The 23815-nt window shown below is 44.7% G+C and overlaps 4 protein-coding genes and 1 long non-coding RNA gene across 6 annotated transcripts in view; 3 read left to right on the top strand and 2 right to left on the bottom strand.

Annotated features, from left to right (window-relative positions):
- The window catches only part of vps52 (VPS52 subunit of GARP complex), a 9450-nt gene extending 8958 nt beyond the window's left edge, over positions 1 to 492 (top strand). For both annotated transcript variants that reach the window (XM_058619019.1, XM_058619022.1), the window contains exon 20: positions 109 to 492. In XM_058619019.1, the coding sequence (XP_058475002.1) occupies positions 109 to 255 (147 nt within the window). In that variant the 3' untranslated portion in view covers positions 256 to 492. The remainder of the gene's footprint in view (positions 1 to 108) is intronic.
- Positions 371 to 4635, bottom strand: lgals17 (galectin 17). Its single transcript, XM_058619029.1, has 6 exons — positions 4561 to 4635; positions 3592 to 3635; positions 2677 to 3042; positions 2286 to 2379; positions 1502 to 1680; positions 371 to 1431 (listed from the first exon to the last, which is right to left on the bottom strand). Exons 1-6 carry the CDS (start codon positions 4563 to 4565, stop codon positions 1322 to 1324), a joined length of 798 nt encoding a protein of 265 aa, XP_058475012.1. The 5' UTR covers positions 4566 to 4635; the 3' UTR covers positions 371 to 1321.
- A 3569-nt stretch (positions 4636 to 8204) lies between these two features.
- On the bottom strand, positions 8205 to 11009 carry LOC131447633 (uncharacterized). The gene is made up of 2 exons (XM_058619533.1): positions 9970 to 11009; positions 8205 to 8822 (listed from the first exon to the last, which is right to left on the bottom strand). Exons 1-2 carry the CDS (start codon positions 10303 to 10305, stop codon positions 8313 to 8315), a joined length of 846 nt encoding a protein of 281 aa, XP_058475516.1. The 5' UTR covers positions 10306 to 11009; the 3' UTR covers positions 8205 to 8312.
- LOC131447634 (uncharacterized) lies at positions 10246 to 11701 on the top strand. The gene is made up of 3 exons (XR_009234063.1): positions 10246 to 10339; positions 11349 to 11392; positions 11538 to 11701. It is a non-coding gene; the product is annotated as an uncharacterized LOC131447634 (long non-coding RNA).
- Positions 11702 to 13831: 2130 nt separating this feature from the next.
- atf6b (activating transcription factor 6 beta) lies at positions 13832 to 22587 on the top strand. The gene is made up of 17 exons (XM_058620106.1): positions 13832 to 14109; positions 14876 to 14955; positions 15197 to 15278; positions 15730 to 15789; positions 15877 to 15956; positions 16047 to 16239; positions 16532 to 16696; positions 17531 to 17667; positions 17812 to 17991; positions 18083 to 18165; positions 18252 to 18446; positions 19140 to 19247; positions 21369 to 21468; positions 21565 to 21632; positions 21704 to 21803; positions 21895 to 21979; positions 22219 to 22587. Exons 1-17 carry the CDS (start codon positions 14037 to 14039, stop codon positions 22500 to 22502), a joined length of 2073 nt encoding a protein of 690 aa, XP_058476089.1. The 5' UTR covers positions 13832 to 14036; the 3' UTR covers positions 22503 to 22587.
- The last annotated feature ends 1228 nt before the right edge of the window (positions 22588 to 23815 follow it).

Raw genomic sequence — 23815 nt, 5'->3', positions numbered from 1 at the left:
ACACAGTACATGTCTGTAAAGCACTCACTCTCCCACACCAAACGTCTTCGGTGTGGGAGAGTGAGTGGTTTATTCATGTGTGTGTGTGTGCGTGTGTTGTGTTCGCAGGGCGCCCTCACTCAGCTCATCCAGTATTACCACGGCTTCCACAAGGTCCTGAACCAGCCGACGTTCCGCAGCCTGGCCGTCCGCTCCGAGCTCATCAACCTGCACCACCTGATGGTCGAGGTCAAGAAGCACAAACCCAACTTCTAACTTCTAACATTTTCACCTGCTTTCACCTGCTGCTGCCGCTGTAAAACATCACCGTTGCTATGGTTACGCCTGTTTTTCCCCAAACTACAGAGACTTCAGAGAGCCAGCTGCTTCCTGTGTGCACCTGAGCGGCCATGTGACTGTCTGTTTCCAGGTGAAACTTTATTTGTGAACATGTGACCAAAAAAACGTGTGACGAAAGTATTTAAATCTGTTTAATAAAGACAACGAAATGTGGACGAGGTCAAAGGTCAATCGGTTCTTCGGGTTCTGCAAACCCATTTTAACGGCTTCAATGTTCTTAACGCGGGATTAACGTTCTTTTTGGCCGAGCAAACTTTGTAGTTTTTTTCACATGCTGTTGCAACAACTAGTAACGTTAGAAAAACTACAACACCACACCGGATCTAGCTCGATCAGAAACACAACCACAGGAACGCGAGCCGGCCAGAGAGTCGTAGGCTAACGTTCCATTTGGAGTGGATGGTGAGCGTTGTACGCTTCTTCGTCTCCAAGCGGGCTCTCCGTATCCAACGCAGCCTGGATCATTTCTCCACGCACTCCCCACATCCAAGTCATGTTGTCTGCAGTGTTACCAACCAAGCTGGCAGACCTCCGAACCGTAGTAAGGAGACCCACGAAGACCGCTAGCTCCTTTAGCTGGGATTAGCTTGTTACGACAACAACACATTAACCCACGAGACTCCGTCTGCGTTGAAGAACGGCACTTTATTCACAAACTGCAGGTGTCTCTTATTATTGTGCGGCTCTCACAATAAGAGGAATAAGTCAAAATATGCAGGTGACTGAATAAAAAAACATCTGCACAAAGCAAGCAGATCCACTTTTTTATGTTGATAAGATCATTAAAATGAGAGAAAATAATGGGACACAAAGAAATCAAGAGACATTTAGAATAGATACAAATGTGACATTCATTGCAATCAAATATTTAAATTGTTCTAATATACATATTTAACAATTCACAAACGTAAACAATGAAAGATAGAAACAGTTATACAAGGAACCTGGAGGAATGATGAGTCAGCGTTTCCTGGTCTGAGTCTCAGGACTGAAGCTGGACGTGGAAACTGGCGACCAGAGCGAAGCAGACGAGGAGCGACGCGCTGCTGCTTCTGTCGCCGGCGTCTCTGAAAACGTCCGCTTCACTGAATCCTGAAGAAGACGAGAGCAGCGTCAGAGACACGCGGTCCACATGAGACACCACAACAACAACAACACTGACCCTCCACAGAGAGCCGCACTCTGCTGATGGCGCGGTCGTGTTCGTCCAGGACTTGGTACGTTCCTGCGTCCGAGCTCTTCAGATTCTTGATGGTCAGCTGTTCTTTTATGGGATGTTTTTCCAGACGCTGACCGTCCTTGTCGTTCCTCATCCACACGTCTGTCCACGCTGAGCTGTTCCTACAATGGTCGGCAAAAAAAGTCTGTTTAACGTTGCGTTTAAATGCGTTAAACTTGGCGTAAAAGTCGGGAAAGCCAAACGGTGTTGAGATTCCATCAACGTCCTGAAAATAGAGACAGTTTCTGTTTGACAGGGCGCCACCTAGAGGCTGCAGGTGGAAGAAAATTAACACTAAACTCACTTAACATATGAAACTGAGCAGTTCCACTGGTAATCACCGGGGGGCCCTGTAGCTAAGAAATGACGAAAACAGGACACAGAAATATTTCTATAATCTAAATTTCTATAATGAAAGTTTTCCCTTCCAACGTCAAACTCTCGACTCTGCGCTGCCCCCTAGAGGTTGTGACACTCACCCCTGCCAAAACAGGTGTTTGTGGGCGGAGACGTTTAAACAGACGCAACTCTTTCAGTACGTATAAATATCACACTCGATCTGTGAAAAGATTTTGTTTTAATAACTGACTAACTAAGTTAGCACCAGACGAGCTAATCACAATCGGAAACTTTGACCTTCAGTAGAAAAAACAATTGTCATAAAACGTCCATCGTAAAATTTCTTTCTATGGAGGTAAAATATTTGGATTTTAAAACTCTCACTCACTCTCTGCTCTGGAAGACGACTCGCTCAGAAAGTCGGGTTCGCAGATCCAGGACCAGGTCGCCACCCACACGCCGAGTCTCATGGGATTTGTGGTCTGAAAGAGAAAAGCAGATTAGCGTTAATGAAACGCTAACGATGTAGTGAGAGCAACGTTGCGTCACTTCCCCTTTCACGTCCGATTTCTGTCGTTTAGTTTGCGAACAAATTTGAAAACATCAACAGAATGACAGAGACCAACAGGGGGCAGTAACAAAAACAACAGCTTTCACACCGTGGACGATCAAAGCAGCCATTTTGATTTGTTGTGAGGACTTTGACGATGAGTTGTCTCCAAATGGCCGTCCCTGTCCATCACAGCTGAAATGAGAGGGTGAGTGGAGAAGACACTCACTTGTCACAGACAGTTTGACGCCCTGAATGAAGACCCGGGTCTTTCTGGACCTGTCTTTCTCCACCATCATGAAGCTCTCGTACTTCCCCGTGTCGTCCATCTGGACTTCTTTGATGACCAGAGAGCAGTCTCCAGAGTCCAAAAGCGCCTCAGGGACCTGGACCCTGTCTTTGTACTCGTTCGCCTGCCACTGCCGGACCCCCCACTGTTCAAAGACCATCTCCGCCGTGATGGTCCTCCACTGGATGTGAGGAGGGGACGGGTCCACGTCCTTCAGGACACTCTTCCACCAACAGGGAAGGAGCGCCTGCTCACCCACGGTGCAGGAGACAGCGAGGAAGCGAGTGGCGGAGGAGAGGGAGGAGTCTGATGAGACATGAGAGAGAGGAGTCCGATGAGATATGAAGACAAGGACGGAAGTGAGACAACTGTAGCTTAAGCTTACCTTCAGCTAGCATTACTCTTAGCATCAGCTACCCTTTAACCTTTAGCTGAGCTTCAGCTGACTTTAAACTAACTCTCAATTTACCTGCTGCTAACCTTTAGCTTAGCTTCTGCTAACTTTAAACTGACTAATTTTACCTGCTGCTAACCTTTAGCTTAGCTTAAGCTAACTTTAAACTAAGTCTTATTTTGAATGCTGCTAGCCTTTAGCTTAGCTTCAGCTAACTTTAAACTAAGTCTCATTTTAATTGCTGCTAACCTTTAGCTTAGCTTCAGCTAACTTTAAACGAAGTCTCATTTTAACTGTTGCTAGCCTTTAGCTAGCCCTCTGAAAAGACTTAGCTAACTTTGAGCTAACATCAGTGAATCTGCTTAGCCTTCAGTAAACTCTTGGCTAATCTGAAGCTAATAGCACTTGGCTAACTGGTGCAGTATATCCACACCCCCTGAAGACAGTGTGATGATACTCACGAAGCAAACAGCTGATCAGCAAACACGCAGAGTGAGCGGTGAACCTACACAGAATAATAAAGTTTCATTCAAATCAGTGGCTTCAAAATAAGAGTCTAAATCCACAAAAGAAGGCTTTGTTTTATATTCACAATAAAATGACTTTACGTATAAACTGTATATTTATGTGCATTTTCATTTATTATACAGTATATAAAGTATTTATAGACAGATTATATTTATTTATTTGAAGAAAACGAAACTTTGGAATAGATTTAAATAAAACAAAATTCTTTATATATAAATATATACAGAATTTAAATACGTTTGATTGTGTGTGAGCATTTCACTCATTCACAAATTTGAATCAGTTGTGTGCGTAAACGAAGCAGTGACGTCACATCAGAGAATTGAAACTCGTTCTTGTTTGTTTTGTTCGGGACTTCGTTCTTCTTCGGTCTTCGTCGTTCTTTAGGTTTCGTTTCTTCTCACATGTTCGTTTCCTCGTTAATGAAACCGTCGCTTGCTGTGACGTCATCACGCAGCATTCAACGGCCGTTGCTGTTGAATGTTGAACGTTAAAGTCGTTTAACCTTAACGACTTTATTCTCGTTTAACCTTAACGACTTTATTCTCGTTTCTTAACGACTTTATTCTCGTTAATTAACGCCTTTAATCTCGTTAATTAACTCCTTTATTCTTGTTAATTAACGCCTTTATTTTCGTTAATTAACGACTTTATTCTCGTTAATTAACGCCTTTAATCTCGTTAATTAACTACTTTATTCTCGTTAATTAACGCCTTTATTCTCGTTAATTAACGCCTTTATTCTCGTTAATAAACAACTTTATTCTCGTTAATTAACGCCTTTATTCTCGTTAATAAACAACTTTATTCTCGTTAATTAACGACTTTAATCTCGTTAACATCATTCACATATTTACATTATATATATATAAGTGTATAAAGGCATATAATGAGTGTGTTACCTCATGTTGTCCTCTGTGCTTCTCTCTATCCCTCCGAGCTTCTACTTCACTTCTTCAGCGCTGTTCCCCTGTACTTCCGGTGTGAGTTTTCAAAGCAAAAGCACCAATAAACCCTGTCACTCAAAACTGCTGCTGCTGGAAAATAATGACGTCAACGGTAAAGTTTTGTATATATATATTTATATACACATATATGTATATACATATATATATACATATATGTATATATAAATATATATATACATATGTGTATATATTTATTTATATATACATATATAAATTTATATATACATATATTTATATGTTTACATAAATATATGTATATATATATCGAAAACTAACCAATAACAAAACAAAAATTGAAAAAAAACGGAAAAAACACTGAATAAAATAACTGAATAAAAACTAGAGTTGTTTTTTTTTGTTTTTTTTTTAAACGATCACTAAATGAAACTTCACTGCATTTTTATAAAAAACTATTAAAATTAACCCAAAATGTCTTTGTACATTTATTTCAAACATAATCCTTTGTATGAAGTGTTTTTTAGTACATAAATGAATGTATATACATATATATGTATATATATATATATATATATATATATATATATACAGAGCATGTATGAGATCAGAGTGTCTGAAATGTTGTGGGTTTTTTTTACTTTGTCACTTCCTGTAAACTTGCTCTCGTCTTTTTGGTGAAAAGGAAGTTTTGATGCTTTTATTTTGAAGCCACAGGTGATTGATTGACTTTTGCAGAAATGAAACCTAAATGTTTTCAGTCACAGACGGAAGTGAAAGCAGAGTGGTGGTCTCTGCTGATGAAGATGATGATGATGATGATGATGATGTTTAAATAAAGCCCCCCCCCCCCCACCTCTCACCCCTCAGTGTGTGTTCAGTCATGGTCGCTCTCTCATGGATCCTCGCTCTCCTCTGTAAGTTATATGATTTACATGATTTTATATTGATTTATGCATTCCATATGATAAAGTACTTTATATATAAAGTAAATGTACTTTATATATAAAGTACTTTACTTTATATGGGGTGGAGTGGCTCAGTGGTTTAGACCGGTACCCCCTGTGTGCAGAGTCCTCATGGTCACTGGTTCAACTCCACTCCTGGCAGGTTGTAATTAGAGATGTTCCGATACCATTTCCATTCCATTCCTTTCCGATACTTGTGCTGTGGGTATCGGCCGATACAGAATACCGATACCAGTGTGTTACTACGCCTGCATGACTGTGATATGATTGTCATTGGCTCAGGTTAAACCCTCTGTAAAACATGAACAAATACAGCAAATGGACACCATTTATTTTTACCAGTGATATGTTATTTAGTTTGTTTTGACTCTGGTCCAAACACCGCGGCACTGGCAGAGCTTCATGTTTCCATGACGACTGACCGGGAAAGGACGCGCGTGACATCATTTTTACTCGACTCCAGATTGTTAAAATGAGTCTCTGAAGTTACGTTAAACTTTAAAAACAGAGGCATACATACGCAGGACACAGGTACGCTAGTTAGCTGTAGCGCTGCTCTTTACGTTTAATAAACGGCCGCTCCAGTTTGACTGTAGGCGCGCTAACGGAGCTAGCGCAGCTTACAACGCTAACGGAGCTAACTGGTAAATACTGCCAAACCGCCGACATGATGAGCTAACGTTAGCTCCTTGTCTACAGGTGTCAGGTTATCAGTTCTTCTTCACGCCTCTAAAACAGCGCAACTGTTTCAAGAGCGGCGAAGAAGAACCGCGTCAGAGCTAACGGAGCTCTAATAAAGTGCGTGGTATCGGATCGGTGCATGGACTCCAGTACTCGCCGATACCGATGCCCACATTTTTGGGCAGTATCGGAGGCATTTCCGATACTGGTATCGGAATCGGAACAACTCTAGTTGTAACTCAATTCCCTTGTGAGTCGCTTTGGATAAAAGTGACATGTAATGTAATGTAAAATATAAAGTACTTTATATTTATATTTAAGTACTTTAGATCTTGGGCTACACGGTGGTGTAGTGGTTAGCACTCTCGCCTTTCGAGCCCTGGTTGGAACAAGGGCCTTTCTGCATGGAGTTTGCATGTTCTCCCCGTGTGTGCGTGGGTTCTCTCCGGGTTCTCCGGCTTCCTCCCACAGTCCAAAAACATGCAATGTGGGGTTTAGGTAAATTGGACACTCTAAATTGACCATAGGAGTGAGTGTGAGAGTGAATGGTTGTTTGTCTCTATCTGTGTGTGGCCCTGCGATGGACTGGTGAACTGTCCAGGGTGTACCCCGCCTATCGCCCCATGTAGCTGAGATTGGCACAGCACCCCCCGCGACCCTCTGGTGGAGGATAAAGCGGTAGATGATGACTGACTGACTTTAGATCTAAAGTCCAGTTGTGTGACAGCAGATGAAAACCCAGTTCCTTTAACCTTGTGTGTAAAACTTGCTCAGATGCGGCAGGAAGTCACCAGGCCACAGCGTCACCTGACCCTCGCTCAGGTGTGGAGGTGTGTGCGGGTCACAAAGTCACGCTCACCTGTAACCTGAGCTCGGCCGTTGACGTCACCTGGTGGGCGGTGCCTTCAGGCTCCCAGCTGCTGCAGCCGCTGCTCACACTGGTGGAGAGCAAAGTGGGCGGGACTGTGGTCCAGTTTCACACCAACGACAATCGCGTGAACGCCAGCGTGGAGGCGGAGTCTGTGCAGCTGCAGGTGTGGGGGGTGCGTGACGAGGACGCGGGTGTGTATTTCTGCACCGGTCGCTGTGGAGGGTCCATGTGTTTCCACTCACTCTTGCTGACGGTCACAGGTGATCGATTAACTTTATTTTTATTCAAATATACAGAACCATGTGGAAATGACAGCACTGTAGAGTAGTTGTGTGTATATTATATTTTATTTGTGTGTGTGTGTGTGTGTGTGTGTGTGTGTGTGTTCTCAGGGTCTGATGTGACGTCACGCACAGGTGAAATGAGTCGGCCATGTTGGAGCGCGGGAATCTGCGTTCTTCCTGCTTCACTTGTCCTCGTTTTCTTTGTCTTCTTTGGCCTTTACCTGTGGACAGGTCAGTCTGTCTGTCTGTGTGTGTCTGTGTCTGTGTCTGTGTCTGTCTGTGTCTGTGTGTCTGTCTGTCTGTCTGTCTGTGTCTGTCTGTCTGTCTGTCTGTGTGTGTCTGTGTCTGTGTCTGTGTCTGTCTGTGTCTGTGTCTGTGTGTCTGTCTGTCTGTCTGTCTGTGTCAGTCTGTCTGTCTGTCTGTCTGTCTGTCTGTCTGTGCCTGTGCCTGTGCCTGTGTCTGTCTGTGTCTATCTGTCTGTGTCTGTCTGTCTGTCTGTGTCTATCTGTCTGTGTCTGTGTCTGTGTCTGTCTGTGTCTGTCTGTCTATCTGTCTGTGTCTGTATGTCTGTGTCTGTCTGTATGTCTGTGTGTCTGTGTCTGTCTGTGTCTGTCTGTCTATCTGTCTGTGTCTGTCTGTCTGTGTCTATCTGTCTGAGTCTGTCTGTGTCTGTCTGTATGTCTGTGTCTGTCTGTATGTCTGTGTGTCTGTGTCTGTGTGTCTGTGTCTGTCTGTCTGTCTGTCTGTCTGTCAATGACGATCAAACGACTTCACAAACAACAGTAATTATCAGTAAGAACCACTAGAGGGCAGCATGAGCTGAGTTATTTCCTGTTTTTATTAAACCTACTTGCATTCATCACAGGAAGTTCCTCATTCATCAGAAAACAAACAGGAAGTTGTTTGATGAGTGGGCGTGTCCTGTCTCTACAGCTGTTTCAGGAGCAGGCCGTACGGTCTCAGTGAGTCCTGGACAAGGACCCTGGTCTGGACGGAGTTAGAACCTTCAGGGACGTAGACCAACCACACGTCGTCTCTCTGACAGCAGATCCTCTTCTCCGGGTTGATGCGGTTCTGAAGGACCACCTTGTACGTGTTCCCGTCCACTTTAGACTTGAATGTCTTGCAGTATTTGTCGGCCATCTTGATGTCGGGCGTGGAGTACACGCCTCTGCCCTGCGTGTTCCCGCCTTGCTGAAGCGCAGCTGCCGCCAATTCCAGGAACTCCGGCTGGTGGTCAGGATTCCCACCGTGGGTCAGGATGACGCCGAGGGACCCGTCCATGTTGTGGGCGTGGTAAGACACGGGCCACGCCTCTTTACCCATCCCCAGCCAGCTGTCGTTGTCGTACATCTGCACCACTCGCAGGGCGACGCGTCTCCACCCGCAGGGACGGACGTAGCGCTCGTTGCCACGCAGGAACTCTCTGTCTCCGTCCTGGAAGTCAGCGCAGGGGTCAAAGATCAGACACGGATGCTACCAAGCTACATGCTAATCACTTTTCTCCTGAGGAGCCTCTTCACTCACCACCAGAGGGCGCACAAGAAACTGTGACTCAGCAATTTTCTTCCCTGCATCATGGTTTATCTGTGGCTCACTCACTCACTCACTCACTCTCTCACCCACTCACTCACTCGCTCGCTCACTCACTCACTCACTCACTCACTCACTCACTCACTCACTCTCTCTCACTCACTCACTCACTCACTCACTCACTCACTCACTCACTCACTCTCTCACCCACTCACTCACTCACTCTCTCACTCACTCACTCACTCTCTCACCTACTCACTCACTCACTCACTCTCTCTCTCACTCACTCACTCACTCACTCTCTCACTCACTCACTCACTCTCTCACCCACTCACTCACTCACTCTCTCACTCACTCACTCACTCACTCACTCTCTCACCTACTCACTCACTCACTCTCTCACTCACTCACTCACTCACTCACTCACTCTCTCACCTACTCACTCACTCACTCACTCACTCACTCTCTCTCTCACTCACTCACTCACTCACTCTCTCACCCACTCACTCACTCACTCTCTCACTCACTCACTCACTCACTCACTCTCTCACCTACTCACTCACTCACTCTCTCTCTCACTCACTCACTCACTCACTCACTCACTCACTCACTCACTCTCTCACTCACTCACTCACTCACTCACTCATTCATTCCCTCACTCACTCACTCATTCCCTCACTCACTCACTCACTCACTCTCTCACTCACTCACTCACTCACTCACTCTCTCACCTACTCACTCACTCACTCTCTCACTCACTCACTCACTCACTCACTCACTCTCTCACCTACTCACTCACTCACTCACTCACTCACTCTCTCTCTCACTCACTCACTCACTCACTCTCTCACCCACTCACTCACTCACTCTCTCACTCACTCACTCACTCACTCACTCTCTCACCTACTCACTCACTCACTCTCTCTCTCACTCACTCACTCACTCACTCACTCACTCACTCACTCACTCTCTCACTCACTCACTCACTCACTCACTCATTCATTCCCTCACTCACTCACTCATTCCCTCACTCACTCACTCACTCACTCACCCTGATGTTGGTGAAGTCATAGTCGTAGTTTGGGTGAAAGAATTCTTTAAAGTTGATCTTGACAGTTTTGTGGAGACTCTCTTGTGGTCCAGGACTTTCACACAGTGCTGGTGGGGGGCTGTACAGGTCCAGGTCCTGGTCCAGGTCCTGGTCCAGGCTCATGGTGCCCAGGCCCGGATACTCCAGCTCTTTAAAACCCTCCTGCTTGTAAAACTCCTTCAGGGCCACGACGTTGACAAAGTCCTGTGGAGTGAAGAGTGACGGTCCAGAGGTGGACACCACGTGACACGAGGACAGCGCGGACAGAGCCTCCAGACACAGATCAGAGTGAGACATGCCGAGGACGAGACGAGGACAGGACAGACAAAATGTGTGTCAGGAAAGTGCAGTAACACAAATAACTGTGTACTTTCACTTTGACTGAGGCTCATTTAAAGAGACAGTAACACATTTACCCAGTGACAACAGACTTCCTCTTCTTCCTTCTCTTCCTCGTGCGGTTTGATCAGGAATGGTGTGCTAAGACTTTTCTAAGCGTTTCGAGTCACCATGGCGACAAAAATTGCAAAAAAAACTGCAAAAAAGTTCCACATACACATGAATGTGAAAGAGTGGAAGAACACAGCCCACTGTGTCACAGTGTGACTTGGTGTTGTGACTTGAGACTTTTTCACCTAAATCAAAGTTTTGATAAACATTAGGTTTTTTAAACAATCGCAGTTTAACTTTTGTACTTTGTGTTGAGATTTTATAATGAGTGTGTATTGCGTCGCTAGAGTGGCACATGAAAATGACAAAAACCTCTAAACAAACTCTTCTCCTGCCCACAGTTTCTAACCCACACAGACACGTTGCTGTCTCACTTTCATATGCTGTCTCACTTTCATATGACTTGTAGTTTTTCTTAAAATCACCTAAAAGCACAGAGAGTTCTGCTCAAACCTCTCATTCACTCCCATGTTAAAACGTTTAATGATGAAGACGAGGGTGATTTTAAAAGTGTCGTTTCTCTGTCAGTTCTCAGCCGTTTGTCACAGATGTAAATGTGGGAGTGGCTTAAAGCCTCCTGACGCTCACACACCAAACATTTACTCTCTGTCATCAATATGACGACTTTAAAACACACTGATTTCTCTGTTTTTCACCAGTTTTGGACAGTTAGAAACAGGTGTTTGGAAGGAGGAGGGGCATCAGGGAGGGGGAGGGGCTTTTAAAGGTTGCTTTCACCTAAATCGTCAGCAAGAAGATTATTATTATTTATCTCTGTGTCAAGAATACTCTCCGCCCACACTGACCACATGATCGTTAGTCGTTGTTTTTGTGTTTCAGTTAAAGTTGTGACGTCTGTTCTGACTCCGCCCTCATCTTCTGTCCCCCAGGTAAATCAGGGATGTGCAGGTGTGGTTCAGCGAGGGTCACAGAGGTCAGTTCTCTTCCTCCTTTAACCCTTGACCTTGTGCCTAATTACACCTGCAGGGGGCAGCACTGACATGTAATTGCATCTGTTTTTAAACTGTCAGCTATTTTTTTGAAGTGAACGTGTCTTTTGTCCGTCTCCGTCCTCACAGGACGCGTCCCTACATTACTCCAGTCTGAGACACCTGCACCAGCCCCGCCCCATGGTCCGAGGGCAGACTCACCTGGTCGCAGAGGACGTCGTTTACTCGAAGGTGAACCGTGGAAAAAACTCAAAGTGATGGCATGACGTTTGGCTGCCACCTGCTGGTGACAGAGTGAATGACACCATGGCTCAGGCTGTGGTGACTTCTGGTGATGAGAGTCATAACAACAACTGTATTCAATAATAAAATGTGAAACTAAAATATTAATAAATGTTGTGACGTCATCTGTGACCACCTGTTTTCTCTTTGTAAAAGACCGTGTGACTGATAAAACAGTTCATAGTCATTTCAGTTCATTATAGATTATATACTTTGTATTTTCATAGTAGTTATTATTTGCACAAACTCTCATTTTTGATGTTGTTAATAATTTTGGTGAGACAGATAAAAATGGGTGCCTGTGTCTTTAAGAGAGTAGCTGTAGCTGCACGGTGTTGAGGAAGTGAGGAAGTGAGGATGGCGGAAGAGCCTGACCGTGTTGTGTGAGAGTTACAGTGCACGTGGAAAATGTTTACTTTTTATTTTGTACCTTGGCGAATAAACCTGTGGAACCCACCATCTTGGAAGACACGCGTCAACTTGGCGAGAAAATCTCCAGTGAAAAAAACCCTGAATTTGTGTCACTTTAAAAAAAAACACTCACCCTCCCACACACACGCACTCACTCTCCCACGCACACACACATACACACACGCACACACACACACACACACACGCACACACACATACACACACGCACACACACACACACACGCACACACGCACACACACATACACACACGCACACACACACACACACACACACACGCACACACACACATACTCTCCCACACACACACACTCACTCACGCAAACTCACACGCGCACACATACACACACGCACTCACTCTCCCACACACACACACATACACACACGCACTCACTCTCCCACGCACACACACACACACACACACACATACACACACTCTCCCCCACACACGCACACTCACCCACACACACATACACACACACACACACACATACACACACTCTCCCCCACACACACACTCTCCCACACACACACACACACACACACACACACTCACTCTCCCACACACACACACACACATACACACACTCTTCCACACACACACACACACACTCTCCCCCACACACACACTCTCCCACACACACACACACGCACACACACACACACGCACACATACACACACACACACACTCTCCCCCACACACACACTCTCCCACACACACATACACACACACACTCACTCTCCCACACACACACATACACACACTCTCCCCCCATCACACACACACACACACACACACACACTCTCCCATACACATACACACACACACACTGCTGCGTCCATCACTAAGTTCAAATGTCTTATTTTGTCACTTCAGGGTTTGAAATCCAACGTTCAGATTTAACTCAGTGACACAAAGTGACCACACGAGGCAGCAGAGGACCCCGTCAGCTAAAATCGCTGATTTTTTCTATGGGCTTTGGTGTGGGAGAGTGAGTCTTATTTACAGCACAATTGTTCCTTTCCTTCTCATAAAGTATTTATTTTTATGACAGAAAGTCAGTAGATTTGTGATGAGCCACTTTTTTAATCCAGTTTGATATCTAAATCTTTATTTCTCCTAGTCAAAATTAGATTCCAGATATACATTGTTTGGATGATGTCATAGGTTTTTCCTCCCACTCCACTGAGTCAAATTCTACAAAACAGTCAAATATTTTTGATCTATTTGAGTGTCAATGTCGGTGGTTCACTGTCTGTCTGTCTGTCTGTCTGTTGCGTAATAACACGTCATGCCCCTCCTCGTGAACAGACGCATTAGCATTAGCCTCCGCTCTTTCGCTCACATTCTCACATTTTTTTCTTCTATTCGAACAAAAACAACCGTTTTACGTTCGTCATGCTCGAATCAGCGTGATCTTCACCTCAACCCCCCGTTCCCCCCTCTGCTTAACTGTGATTGGCTCCTCTGTGTGTCAATCATACGTGTTCCCGCGCTTCCCTGACGTCGATTGGCTGAAGACACCTGTCAGGCACAAAATGTCCGCCGCATTGGGCCGAATCATCTTTAAAACCCACGAGCAGCAGATGTGAGCTCCTCCCACTGGTCCTGGTTCGTGTCAATCACGCCGCTCTCCTTTCTCATTGGTTGTTTTGTCGTGAGTGGGTGGTGACTTTCTGGAAAAAGTGAACGTTTCCTTGTTTTGTCAAATGCAAAGCTAAAGGGAAGGAAGCACGGATACACCGTGTGTGTGTGTGTTTGTGTGTTTGTGTGTTTGTGTGACCGCAAATGGTGTTAAAACATCACTGTTTGCGTCAGAACACAGAGAATTTAGTTCGCGTTTGAAATGAAATCGCGGCTTTAGCGAACTCCGCTGCCCGGATGCTAAAGCTAGCGCTCTGTTAGCCGAACACGATGAGCGCGGAGCTTCTGTCGGAGCTGGACAACCGATTCTTCGCCGATAACCTGCTGACCAACGACGACTGGGGTGAGTGACTGAGTGACTGAGTCCGCTCTCAAAACCCGAGAAAAACACGCACATATCCGGTCAGTGTGACGCGGGTGTTTGGGAGGGTGTGGGTGGTTTGTGGAGGCACGAGGACATTTTCTGTCACCGAAAAGAACAATTTTCAATTCACAATTTTATTTTTATTTAGTTATCATTTTCCCTTTTTTCTTAGTTTGAGTTGTTTTTTTCACCCTTGGTATCGTAATTATAATAAACAATTATTATCATAATCAATTCATCTGATGATTATTTTGTAGAAATAAAATTGATCGTTGTTTGTCAAACTCATGGATCATGGAAACCAGTTTCTGTCATTTTTCAGCTTCTTAAATGTGAATATTTTCTGGTTTCTTTGCTCCATAAAACAAAGACATCAATGAAACTCAATCATTTTAGTTTGTGGACAAAAACAAAGACATTAGAACATCATCATGTCCGTGACAAACACTGATCAATATTTTCTGACATTTTATGAACCAAACGACTCATTGAGAAAATATTGGACAGATTGATTGATTATTAAATTACTGGTGAGTTTGAGTTTGAGTTTTCATTCATCCATTCATTTGGGCTTCTTTACATTACATTATCGTCAGTCATTAGATAACGCTCAGACGTGTTTGGTGCTTTTTCACATCATAACTCATTTAGAGATTTGGTTGAAGTCAGACTTTTTGTCCGGGTGAGTCCGTCCTTCTTTATTGACTTTGCTGTCTCTGTCCCTGTCTCTGTCCTCTGTCCTCAGATGCCTGCCTGTACCAGTGTGAGAACATGGAGGAGGGCGAGGACGCAGACTTCACCCGGGGCCTGAAATACGACACGTCGGTACGAGGCTGAGACAAAGTGCTGCAGCTCCACTTTCACTTTGTGTCCCTCGTCCTCACAGAGGACATTTTCAGTGGTGACGTCGTCGCTGACTCTGTTTACGTTTGAAAACTCATCACAATGATCACAACAGTTTTATTAATGTGTTTGTTTTCAAACCATCCAATCAGAGCGTTTCATCATGACTGTTGTTTTTGTACACACACACACACAGACTAATCCAGTTATTTATGACTTTCAGTTTGACAACGACCTCGTCCTCACACTCAATCCAGACAACCCCATGTCGCCTTGGCAACACCATGACAACAACCTGCTCACAGGTACACATCAGACGACGGTGACACCCCTCACTGAGAATCTTTCCATTTATCGAAGTCTTTTATTACAGGTTTTATGTCTATATGGTAATTATATATGTATATATATATATATATATATGTGTATGTATATATACATATTAAATATGTATATATATATATATACATATATATATATATATATATATATATATATATATACATGTATATGTATTTATACTCATGTATGTACTGTATGTATATTAACATTGTACCACTGTTAAATAATCCTAGTTTTTCCCAGTACGTTTGCTTTTTATCCCTCATTTTGTTTTTGAACTAACCCTTTAAAGAACTTTATGGAAGTAATTATTAGTGTCTTGTTTTCTCTCTCTGTCTTTGTGTTTCTGCGTCTCTGTCTCTTTTTGTATTTGTGTGTCTCTGTGTCTGTCTCTCTGTGTCTCTGTCTCTGCAGTGGACTCTCCGGTGGTCAAAGGTCAGATGTCCTTCTCTCGTCCACTACCAGAGGAAATGTGTACGTTTCTTTCTGTCTTTTTTTCATCTGTGGTGATCACATGACCATGCTCTGTTGTTTGTTTACTTGTTTATTGTTTGCGTTTAGTGCTTCAGGTGAAGGCGGAGCCTCTTTCTCCTGCGTCTTCGCTTGGATCAGACTGCTCTGTGTCTTCACCAGATCCTCAGGTGTGTGTGTGTGTGTGTGTGTGTGTCACAAATTACCCAGAATCCTCTGCTGTGGCTGAATGATGATTCACCTCCTTTGTTTGTGGGCAGGTCACAGTTAAAGGTGAAAACCCGCCCACTCCTCCCTACATGTATGGGGACATCTTGTCTCCGCCCCTTGGGTCCATGGAGGTAACCGTGGCGACGAGTGCGGTGCCCCCCCAACCACAGAAGGCGCTAACGCAGACGCCACTAACGACTCAGATACCAGCTGTCATCAACGGATTACAGGCGCAGGCTACAGGTGAGCATTAGTTACAGTTAGCTACAGGTGAGCGCTAGCTACAGTTAGCTACAGGTAAGCATTAGCTACAGGTGAGCGTTAGCTACTGTTAGCTACAGTTAAGTGTTACCTACAGTTAGCTACAGGTGAGCGCTAGCCACAGTTAGCTACAGTTAGTACAGTTGAGTGTTAGCTACAGTTAGGCATTAGCTACAGTTAGCTACAGGTGAACTTTAACTTGATTAGAGCAGCTGATGTAGCTTGAAGTTAAAGTGGAATGTAACTGTGGCCCCTCCCCTTCTCTGTCCGTCAGTGTTGCCACGGTCGGCCACATTAAAGACGGGAACCATCCTCAGCCCCAAACCTCCCATCCAGCCCAGACCCGTGTGTGTCACCTCCTTACCTGTCCCCCAGACCCCGGCACCGGCCAAGACCCTGATCCTGCAGGGGCTCCCAACCCTGGACCAGAACCGACCCGGTGAGAGACCGTTACCATAGAAACCTGTGTTTGTGCCACTGAGGTCATCAGTACTGAGGCTAATGCTAAAGCAGGGTGGCCGCGGGTCCTTAAAAAGTCGTCAATCAATTTTCCTAAAAATAAGGCCTTAAAAAGTATTAAATTGTCTTAGATATTTGTGTCTCATGTCACCGCGGAATTGCGGGCAATCTGTTCTGTAGCCTATGCGCTGCGTTGTCTATGTTTATGTCAGAGCGTCAGTGTTGACAAATCTAGCCACTTTTTCTGGTGTTATTGGAGACTTTTGCGGTCGACTGACATGAAACACGTGTCACTCTGCAGTTATTGTACTCAACGAGCTGCGGGTGCTGCCGTGAGCCCCTCCCCCTTCAAAAGCACTCACAGAGGCCGGCGCAGCAGTCAGAGCAGACACTACGCCACGTGCTCCACCATCACTCAACCGTCATTTTACCATACTGTCGATTATGAACCGACATCACTGTGTAAAAGCTCTTAAAAAGTATTAACTTGAACTTGTTTATACCTGTAGACACCCTGTAAAGCTAACTGCAGTAACAGTACCTAACAGCTTGAACAGAGTTTTGTCGTCATAGTAACGGAGTTTGGTAAAGTACTGATACTGACGTCTGTGTTGTGTATGAGTAGAGTTAGCGTTAGCTCACTCACCTCTTGCTCTGTTTTAAATGAACTTTTGCAAAATGACGCAAACCAGCGAGCGCTTGTCCGCCATGACGGCAGGAGAGTAAACGTAACATTAACATAATGTCTCCTCACTGTCTGTGATGTGACGTTGCTATAGAAACCACAGTGGTAAAGTTGTTTTCCCTCCTCCAGTCGTCTGCCTCGCTTCCGCTCCTGCCATCGTCAAAATGGAGCCCGTCTCTCCCAGCATCTCCTCAGCCCCGCCCACCAGCAAACCCATCGTCCCGGCAACCCCAACTTTACCTGGAAACAACGGTGGAGACATCAATGTGAGTCTCTGCTCCTCCTCCTTCATAATCTCCTCCATCTCATCCTTCTTCATCATCTCCTCCTTCTTCTTCTACTTCTTCTTCTTCTTCATCACCTCCTTCTTCTCCTTCTTCTCCTCCTCCTCCTGGTTGGTGTTGGTGCAGATGAAGGTGTTGAAGCGTCAGCAGAGGATGATAAAGAACAGAGAGTCAGCGTGTCAGTCCAGGAAGAAGAAGAAGGAGTATCTTCAGAACCTGGAGAGTCAGCTGAGAGAAGCTCAGCAGGAGAACGAGCGACTGCGTCGAGAGAACCAGGCGCTGAGGGAGAGACTGGCCGGGAAACAGGTGTGGTTTTTGACTTCATCTTTTATTTATCTTGTTTTATCGGGCGCGCACGTGTGTGTGTGTGTGTGTCAAATTGCTGTGTCATCATCAGGGCAGTGACTCGGCGAGTAACAAGAGAGCCGTGTGTGTCATGGCTCTTCTGCTCTTCATGACCTTCAGCTTCGGTCCGGTCAGGTACTGAACTCACACTGAGGGAACAACAACTATGTCATGTGACTCTGATGATGATGACGACAATGTCCTCGTCTCTGTCTCTGCAGCATCACAGACAGGAAGTTGTCCCCGGCTCCTCAGGACAGTGTGGTATGGTACACGGGGCGACAGCTGCTGGAAATCGAACAGCAGCCGCCGTCGCCACGGCAACCACAGCGGAGCAGGAGCAGAGTGGAGGACGAGACGGAGGAGGACGCAGGAGGAGACACGGAGAGATACACTGCTGAGTCATACCAGTTCAGGTCAGCCACGCCCACATTGTCACACTGTGTGTGTGTGTGTGTGTGTATAATGCGTGTATAACGTGTGTGTGTGTGTGTATAACGTGTGTGTGTTTGTAACGTGTGTGTGTTTGTAATGTGTGTGTGTATAACGTGTGTATGTTTGTAACGTGTGTGTGTGTGTGTGTGTGTATAACGTGTGTATGTTTGTAACGTGTGTGTGTGTGTATAATGTGTGTGTGTTTGTAACGTGTGTGTGTTTGTAACGTGTGTGTATAACGTGTGTATGTTTGTAACGTGTGTGTGTGTGTGTGTGTGTATAACGTGTGTATGTTTGTAACGTGTGTGTGTGTGTTTGTAACGTGTGTGTGTGTATAATGTGTGTATAACGTGTGTGTGTGTGTGTGTATAACGTGTGTATGTTTGTAACGTGTGTGTGTGTATAATGTGTGTGTGTTTGTAACGTGTGTGTGTTTGTAACGTGTGTGTATAACGTGTGTATGTTTGTAACGTGTGTGTGTATAATGTGTGTATAACGTGTGTGTGTGTGTGTGTGTATAACGTGTGTATGTTTGTAACGTGTGTGTGTGTATAACGTGTGTATGTTTGTAACGTGTGTGTGTGTGTGTGTGTGTGTGTGTGTATAACGTGTGTATGTTTGTAACGTGTGTGTGTGTGTGTGTGTGTGTGTGCGCGCGCCCGCGCCTGCTGCAGGAACCTCAGCGATGTCTTCAGTGACGTGAAGGACCTGGTTCTCCAGGACATCGATCGTTTCTTCACGTCGTCAGATTGTCGTCAGTTTAATCGCTCAGAGTCTCTGAGGTCAGTCACAGCCAATCACTGAGCTGCATTCATCAGTCACATGATCATCATTACAGCTGCTGTTTATGGTTAACTAACTTAAAGGAGACATATTATACCCTATTTCCCCCATTAAAATAGTTCCCTGGTGTCCTAATGAACATGTCTGTGACATGCTTCGGTCAAAATACCATAAGGAGGAAGCACCATAGCAGTTCAATAACTCTGCTAAACCCGCCCCTTTCAGAACGCTCAGTTTTGTGCCTGGTCCCTTTATATGCAAACGAGACACAGGCAAACACACACCCACTTCTTCCAGGGGGGGTGTTGACGCCGGCACGCTCACGCTACCATGACAACAGTTGAACGTGAACCATGGGTGAAACATGGCTGGTGGAGGAAACATTGCGGTTCAACTAGGGCGATTAATCGATTTTAAAGCCCACATAGACCGGAAGCTCCAATTAACGCTGCGTTTGTGTTTGTGTATCTGTGTCATGAACTCGTTTATGAAACCCTAAAGTTTCAGAACAAACAGTTCAGCCACTGCTGAGAAAATAGTGTTGTAATGTTTTCCTGGGCTCTGCGAAGCGGATCGGCACTTCCTTAATTTGATGTCGTCATCAGAATCCTCACCACTCCTCTCACCACCGTAGCGCCTCCTGGTGCGGGCACTCGTCCGGGCACATCCGGTTGCGTACATTCAACCGCAGAAGAAGAAGAAGAACTACTCTCGTTGTAGCTGCTGAGATGCAGAGCATCCACCGTGCCAGAGGGGGAGCTGTGTATCTGAGAGCTGGCCTATCTATTACGTCACTTCCAGGTACCTGGCCAATCACAGGACAGTAGGAAAGCTCTCGTTGGCTGGCCAATCACAACACAGTCCTGGTTCTGGGGGGTGTGGTTTTGGTCTGAAACAGCGCGGCTGACGAGAGCATCCGTGAGGAGATATTTTGATCGGCTCGTTTGCAGCGATTAGGAGGTTTTTAACCATGAAAACAAGTTAATATATGTAAGTAGACCTCCATAACTAACATATATGTGTGATACAAGCATTCTATGTCACCTTTAAATCGAAATCGGATTTATTTGTTTGGACGATGTTAAAAAAATGAAAATCGATTTTTCTGATTTGTCCTTTTTACTGCGCTCACTCGCTCAGCTCCTGTTCCCTCCCCTCATTCCTCTCCCCCTCCCTCCACTAGTTCTCTGACAATATCAACATGGCAGCGAGAGTGTCGTCACAGGAAGAGACGTCCTACATAAGGATCGAGCCGAACACTGACCAACTGTAAATCAGTTAAAAACACTTAACAATCCTAAAACGTGGGTTAATCTCTGACAATTACCAGGGAAATGTCTAAAATCTCAATATTTAAGCATCACACTGCCGCTGTATGTGACTGTATCAGACTGAGTCTGTGCTCCGGTCATGGAGGACGTACTGAACTAATATGTTTAATTAGGACGTGTCAGAATGCTCAGTTATGACCTCTATGTGACCTTTTCTTAAACATGTGTGTGTTTGTACGTCGGTGAAATACGGTCGCTGACTAAATACGGCGACCGCTGGCCGCAGTCTGATGTGAAGTGGTGCGAACACACAAACACACGTTTGCTGACTTTATCCGACACATTAGCTTCATATATAAAATCCTCTGAGGCTGGAAGTTTGTGTAAAACACTGTGCTCCACTGTGCAGCCACCAACAGCACACTTGTCCCTCCGCGTTGACATAATACCGCTCTTCCTCCCTCGTCTGCACTATCGCATTTTATAGGGACAAGGTGGAGCTAAGGTGGAGCTAAGGTGGAGCTAAGGTGGAGCTAAGGTGGAGCTCTCCAAGTAAACTTACTGGTGGGTGGTAACATTGGCGGTGAAATCACATGCTGCCGTCATAAGTGCAGGGAATTCAACATCGAGTGTTTTATGGCCTATACTTACACTAAGGGGGACCACGAAAACATGAGTATTCTTTTTCCACACTTTGGCGACTGCTAGGGCCTCCAGAGTCCCAAATATAAGTATTAAAATGGTTAAAAAGTTGATTTTGTATAATATGTCCCCTTTAAATCACTTTCTTTCTCTGTGTGTGTGTGTGTGTGTGTGTGTGTGTGTGTGTGTGTGTGTGTGTCTCTTCAGGTTGGCAGATGAGCTCAGAGGTTGGGTTCACCGACATCAGATCGACAGAAAAAAATCTGGAGGGAAACCAAAGATCGCTAAGAAAGCCAAGATCGCTCAGGTCAGGAGAACTCATGCTCCTCCTCCTTCTCTTCACTTTCATAAATGGGCGGAGCTTGTATTATAGTAAACATTTGTTGTCGTTTTGTTGTTGTAGAAAACTCAGCTGAGGAAGACGAACTTCTCCAGATATTTACCCGTTCAGTCGCACCGCTCTATTGAAAGGTAATGCGCGCGCGTGTGTGTGTGTGTGTGTGTGAGTGACCTTTGACCTTGTGTGCTGGTCTTCTCTTCAGTCAGCTGCAGGTGCGTCCTGGTCCTGAGGTCACTTACAGCGACTTCCTGGACGCCATCGACCGCAGAGAGGACACGTTCTACGTAGTGTCTTTCAGACGAGTACGACCACAAACATACAAATAAATAGAAATGAATGAATGAATGAATGTATGTAAGGCTTTTAAACAGCGGCCTCTGTCGCCCCCTGCAGGATCACCTGCTGTTACCGGCTATCAGCCACAACAAAACTAGCAGACCCAAAATGTCTCTGGTGATGCCGGCCATGTCCGTCAACGGTGAGTTCTGGCCACGCCCACTGCTTTGATGTCACACTGTCATACTTTTAATGTTCATCAAGTGTGTTTTCCTTTAGTCATTAACAGAAATATTATATTATTTATTAAACTGCAGTTTTGACAATTTTTTTGACAGGACAAATGAACTTTTTCTTTCGATGGTTTTTAAATTTCATTTATTAATATTTTATACACGTTAATGTTTGTTTAAACCCCGCCCCTTGCCCCTCCCCCTGCAGAAAGTCTCTACAACGCGTCTCACGGCTATGAGATGATGATGCAGGTGGACTGCGAGGTCATGGACACTCGCATCGTCCCCATCAAGTCGTCCGCTGTGCCGCCGTCTCTGCGCGACGCACCGCCTCCTCCGCCCTCCTCCTCCTCCCACCACAACCATCACCACGGCAACCACACCTCGCTGCGAGGACGCCACCACCAGCAGCCGCCGTCAGCTCAGCGGCAGCCGTTAGCGGCGCGGCGGCGGACGGCTGACTACTTCATCAGCCAATCAGAAGGAGTCTGAGGCAGCGTCACCATAGCAACACGGAGACCAGGTTTTTTCTGGAAAACATCTCAGTCGTGATTAGTTATAGGTTAAAATCTATATAGGTTAAAATCTATATATATATATATATATATATATATATATATGTATATATATATGTATATACATATATATATATACATTTTTTAAAAAGTCTTAATAAATAATATATAAAAACACGGCACTGACTCACTGGGCTGACCTTTGATATGATGTCACTGGTTTGAACCACAGGTGGCGCCACACGCACATTCTGTTCAACTCAAATCAATTGAAAAATAGTTTGTCTTTAAATAAAAAAACATGAGCTGTTTTCTGTGCCCTGACAGACGGGGGCGCTCACGCATAATTACCCGACATCGTTATTATTATCGTTACTGAAAGAAGAAAAAGATCGCGTTCACTCGTGTTCGCGATGTTCATAAACACCAAACCGGTTCTGACTGGTTTTTCCCCAGTGAGAATGTTTACTGCCCTCTTGTGGATGGAATCATGTACTGCATCATCACGTTTTCCCGCCTGCCGTCTGCAATGATCGTGAATCCTGTCTCGTCTTCACTCTGCGAGTCAGTGCAGTGGGCGGGGCTTACCCCACATCCCTGAAAATAAGCTTCTTCAAAGTAATGTTCAAACAAACGTGAATCTGAAGTTTTCTATTTTTGTGTTCGTTGTCACAAAGGTGTCTGATGACATCATTCGATGACATCACTGACAGATTTGGGACGTTAAAAACAAAAAAAGTCCTGATTCGCTAAAAAACACGAAACCACTTCACGATTTTGTGACACAGCGAAATGTTTGTCTTTTAACTTTTTTTTGGTTTATATTTAACTTGGATGTAAAAAATCTTTGACTGTAGATATTTGTTTGTTTTTGTACAAGAATAAAGACGGGAAAAATAAAATTTCCAAAATAAAAGATTGCGATGTGAAAATATTTCTTTTTACCCTAAAATCTGATTTTTCTTTTCTTTTCCGTCCCCTCAGAACATGTTAAATGGACATTTCATCAAAAAAATTCTAAACTGTGGAAATGATCCTTTAACTGATCTGAGTAATGTCAAATTCTTCATTTATCTTTTTTTTATGCGTTTGTGACGCTCTGAAAAAAATGAACTATGGAAACCTTTTTTTACTTTAAAAAAAAACAAAAAAAAACTGCTTAAATTCATGGAAAAAAAGCAGCGATAACATTTGATTTTTAGCGACGCTACAAAGAAAATGTCTGATTATTACAATGATCATTATTATGATTAGCTATTAATAATAACAATAATAATATTTTGTCTGTAA

This window comes from Solea solea, chromosome 20 (assembly GCF_958295425.1).
Source record: "Solea solea chromosome 20, fSolSol10.1, whole genome shotgun sequence".
Taxonomy (NCBI): domain Eukaryota; kingdom Metazoa; phylum Chordata; class Actinopteri; order Pleuronectiformes; family Soleidae; genus Solea; species Solea solea.
The sequence above is the reverse complement of the archived record's forward strand: the minus strand, read 5'-3'. Positions and strand labels throughout refer to the sequence as shown.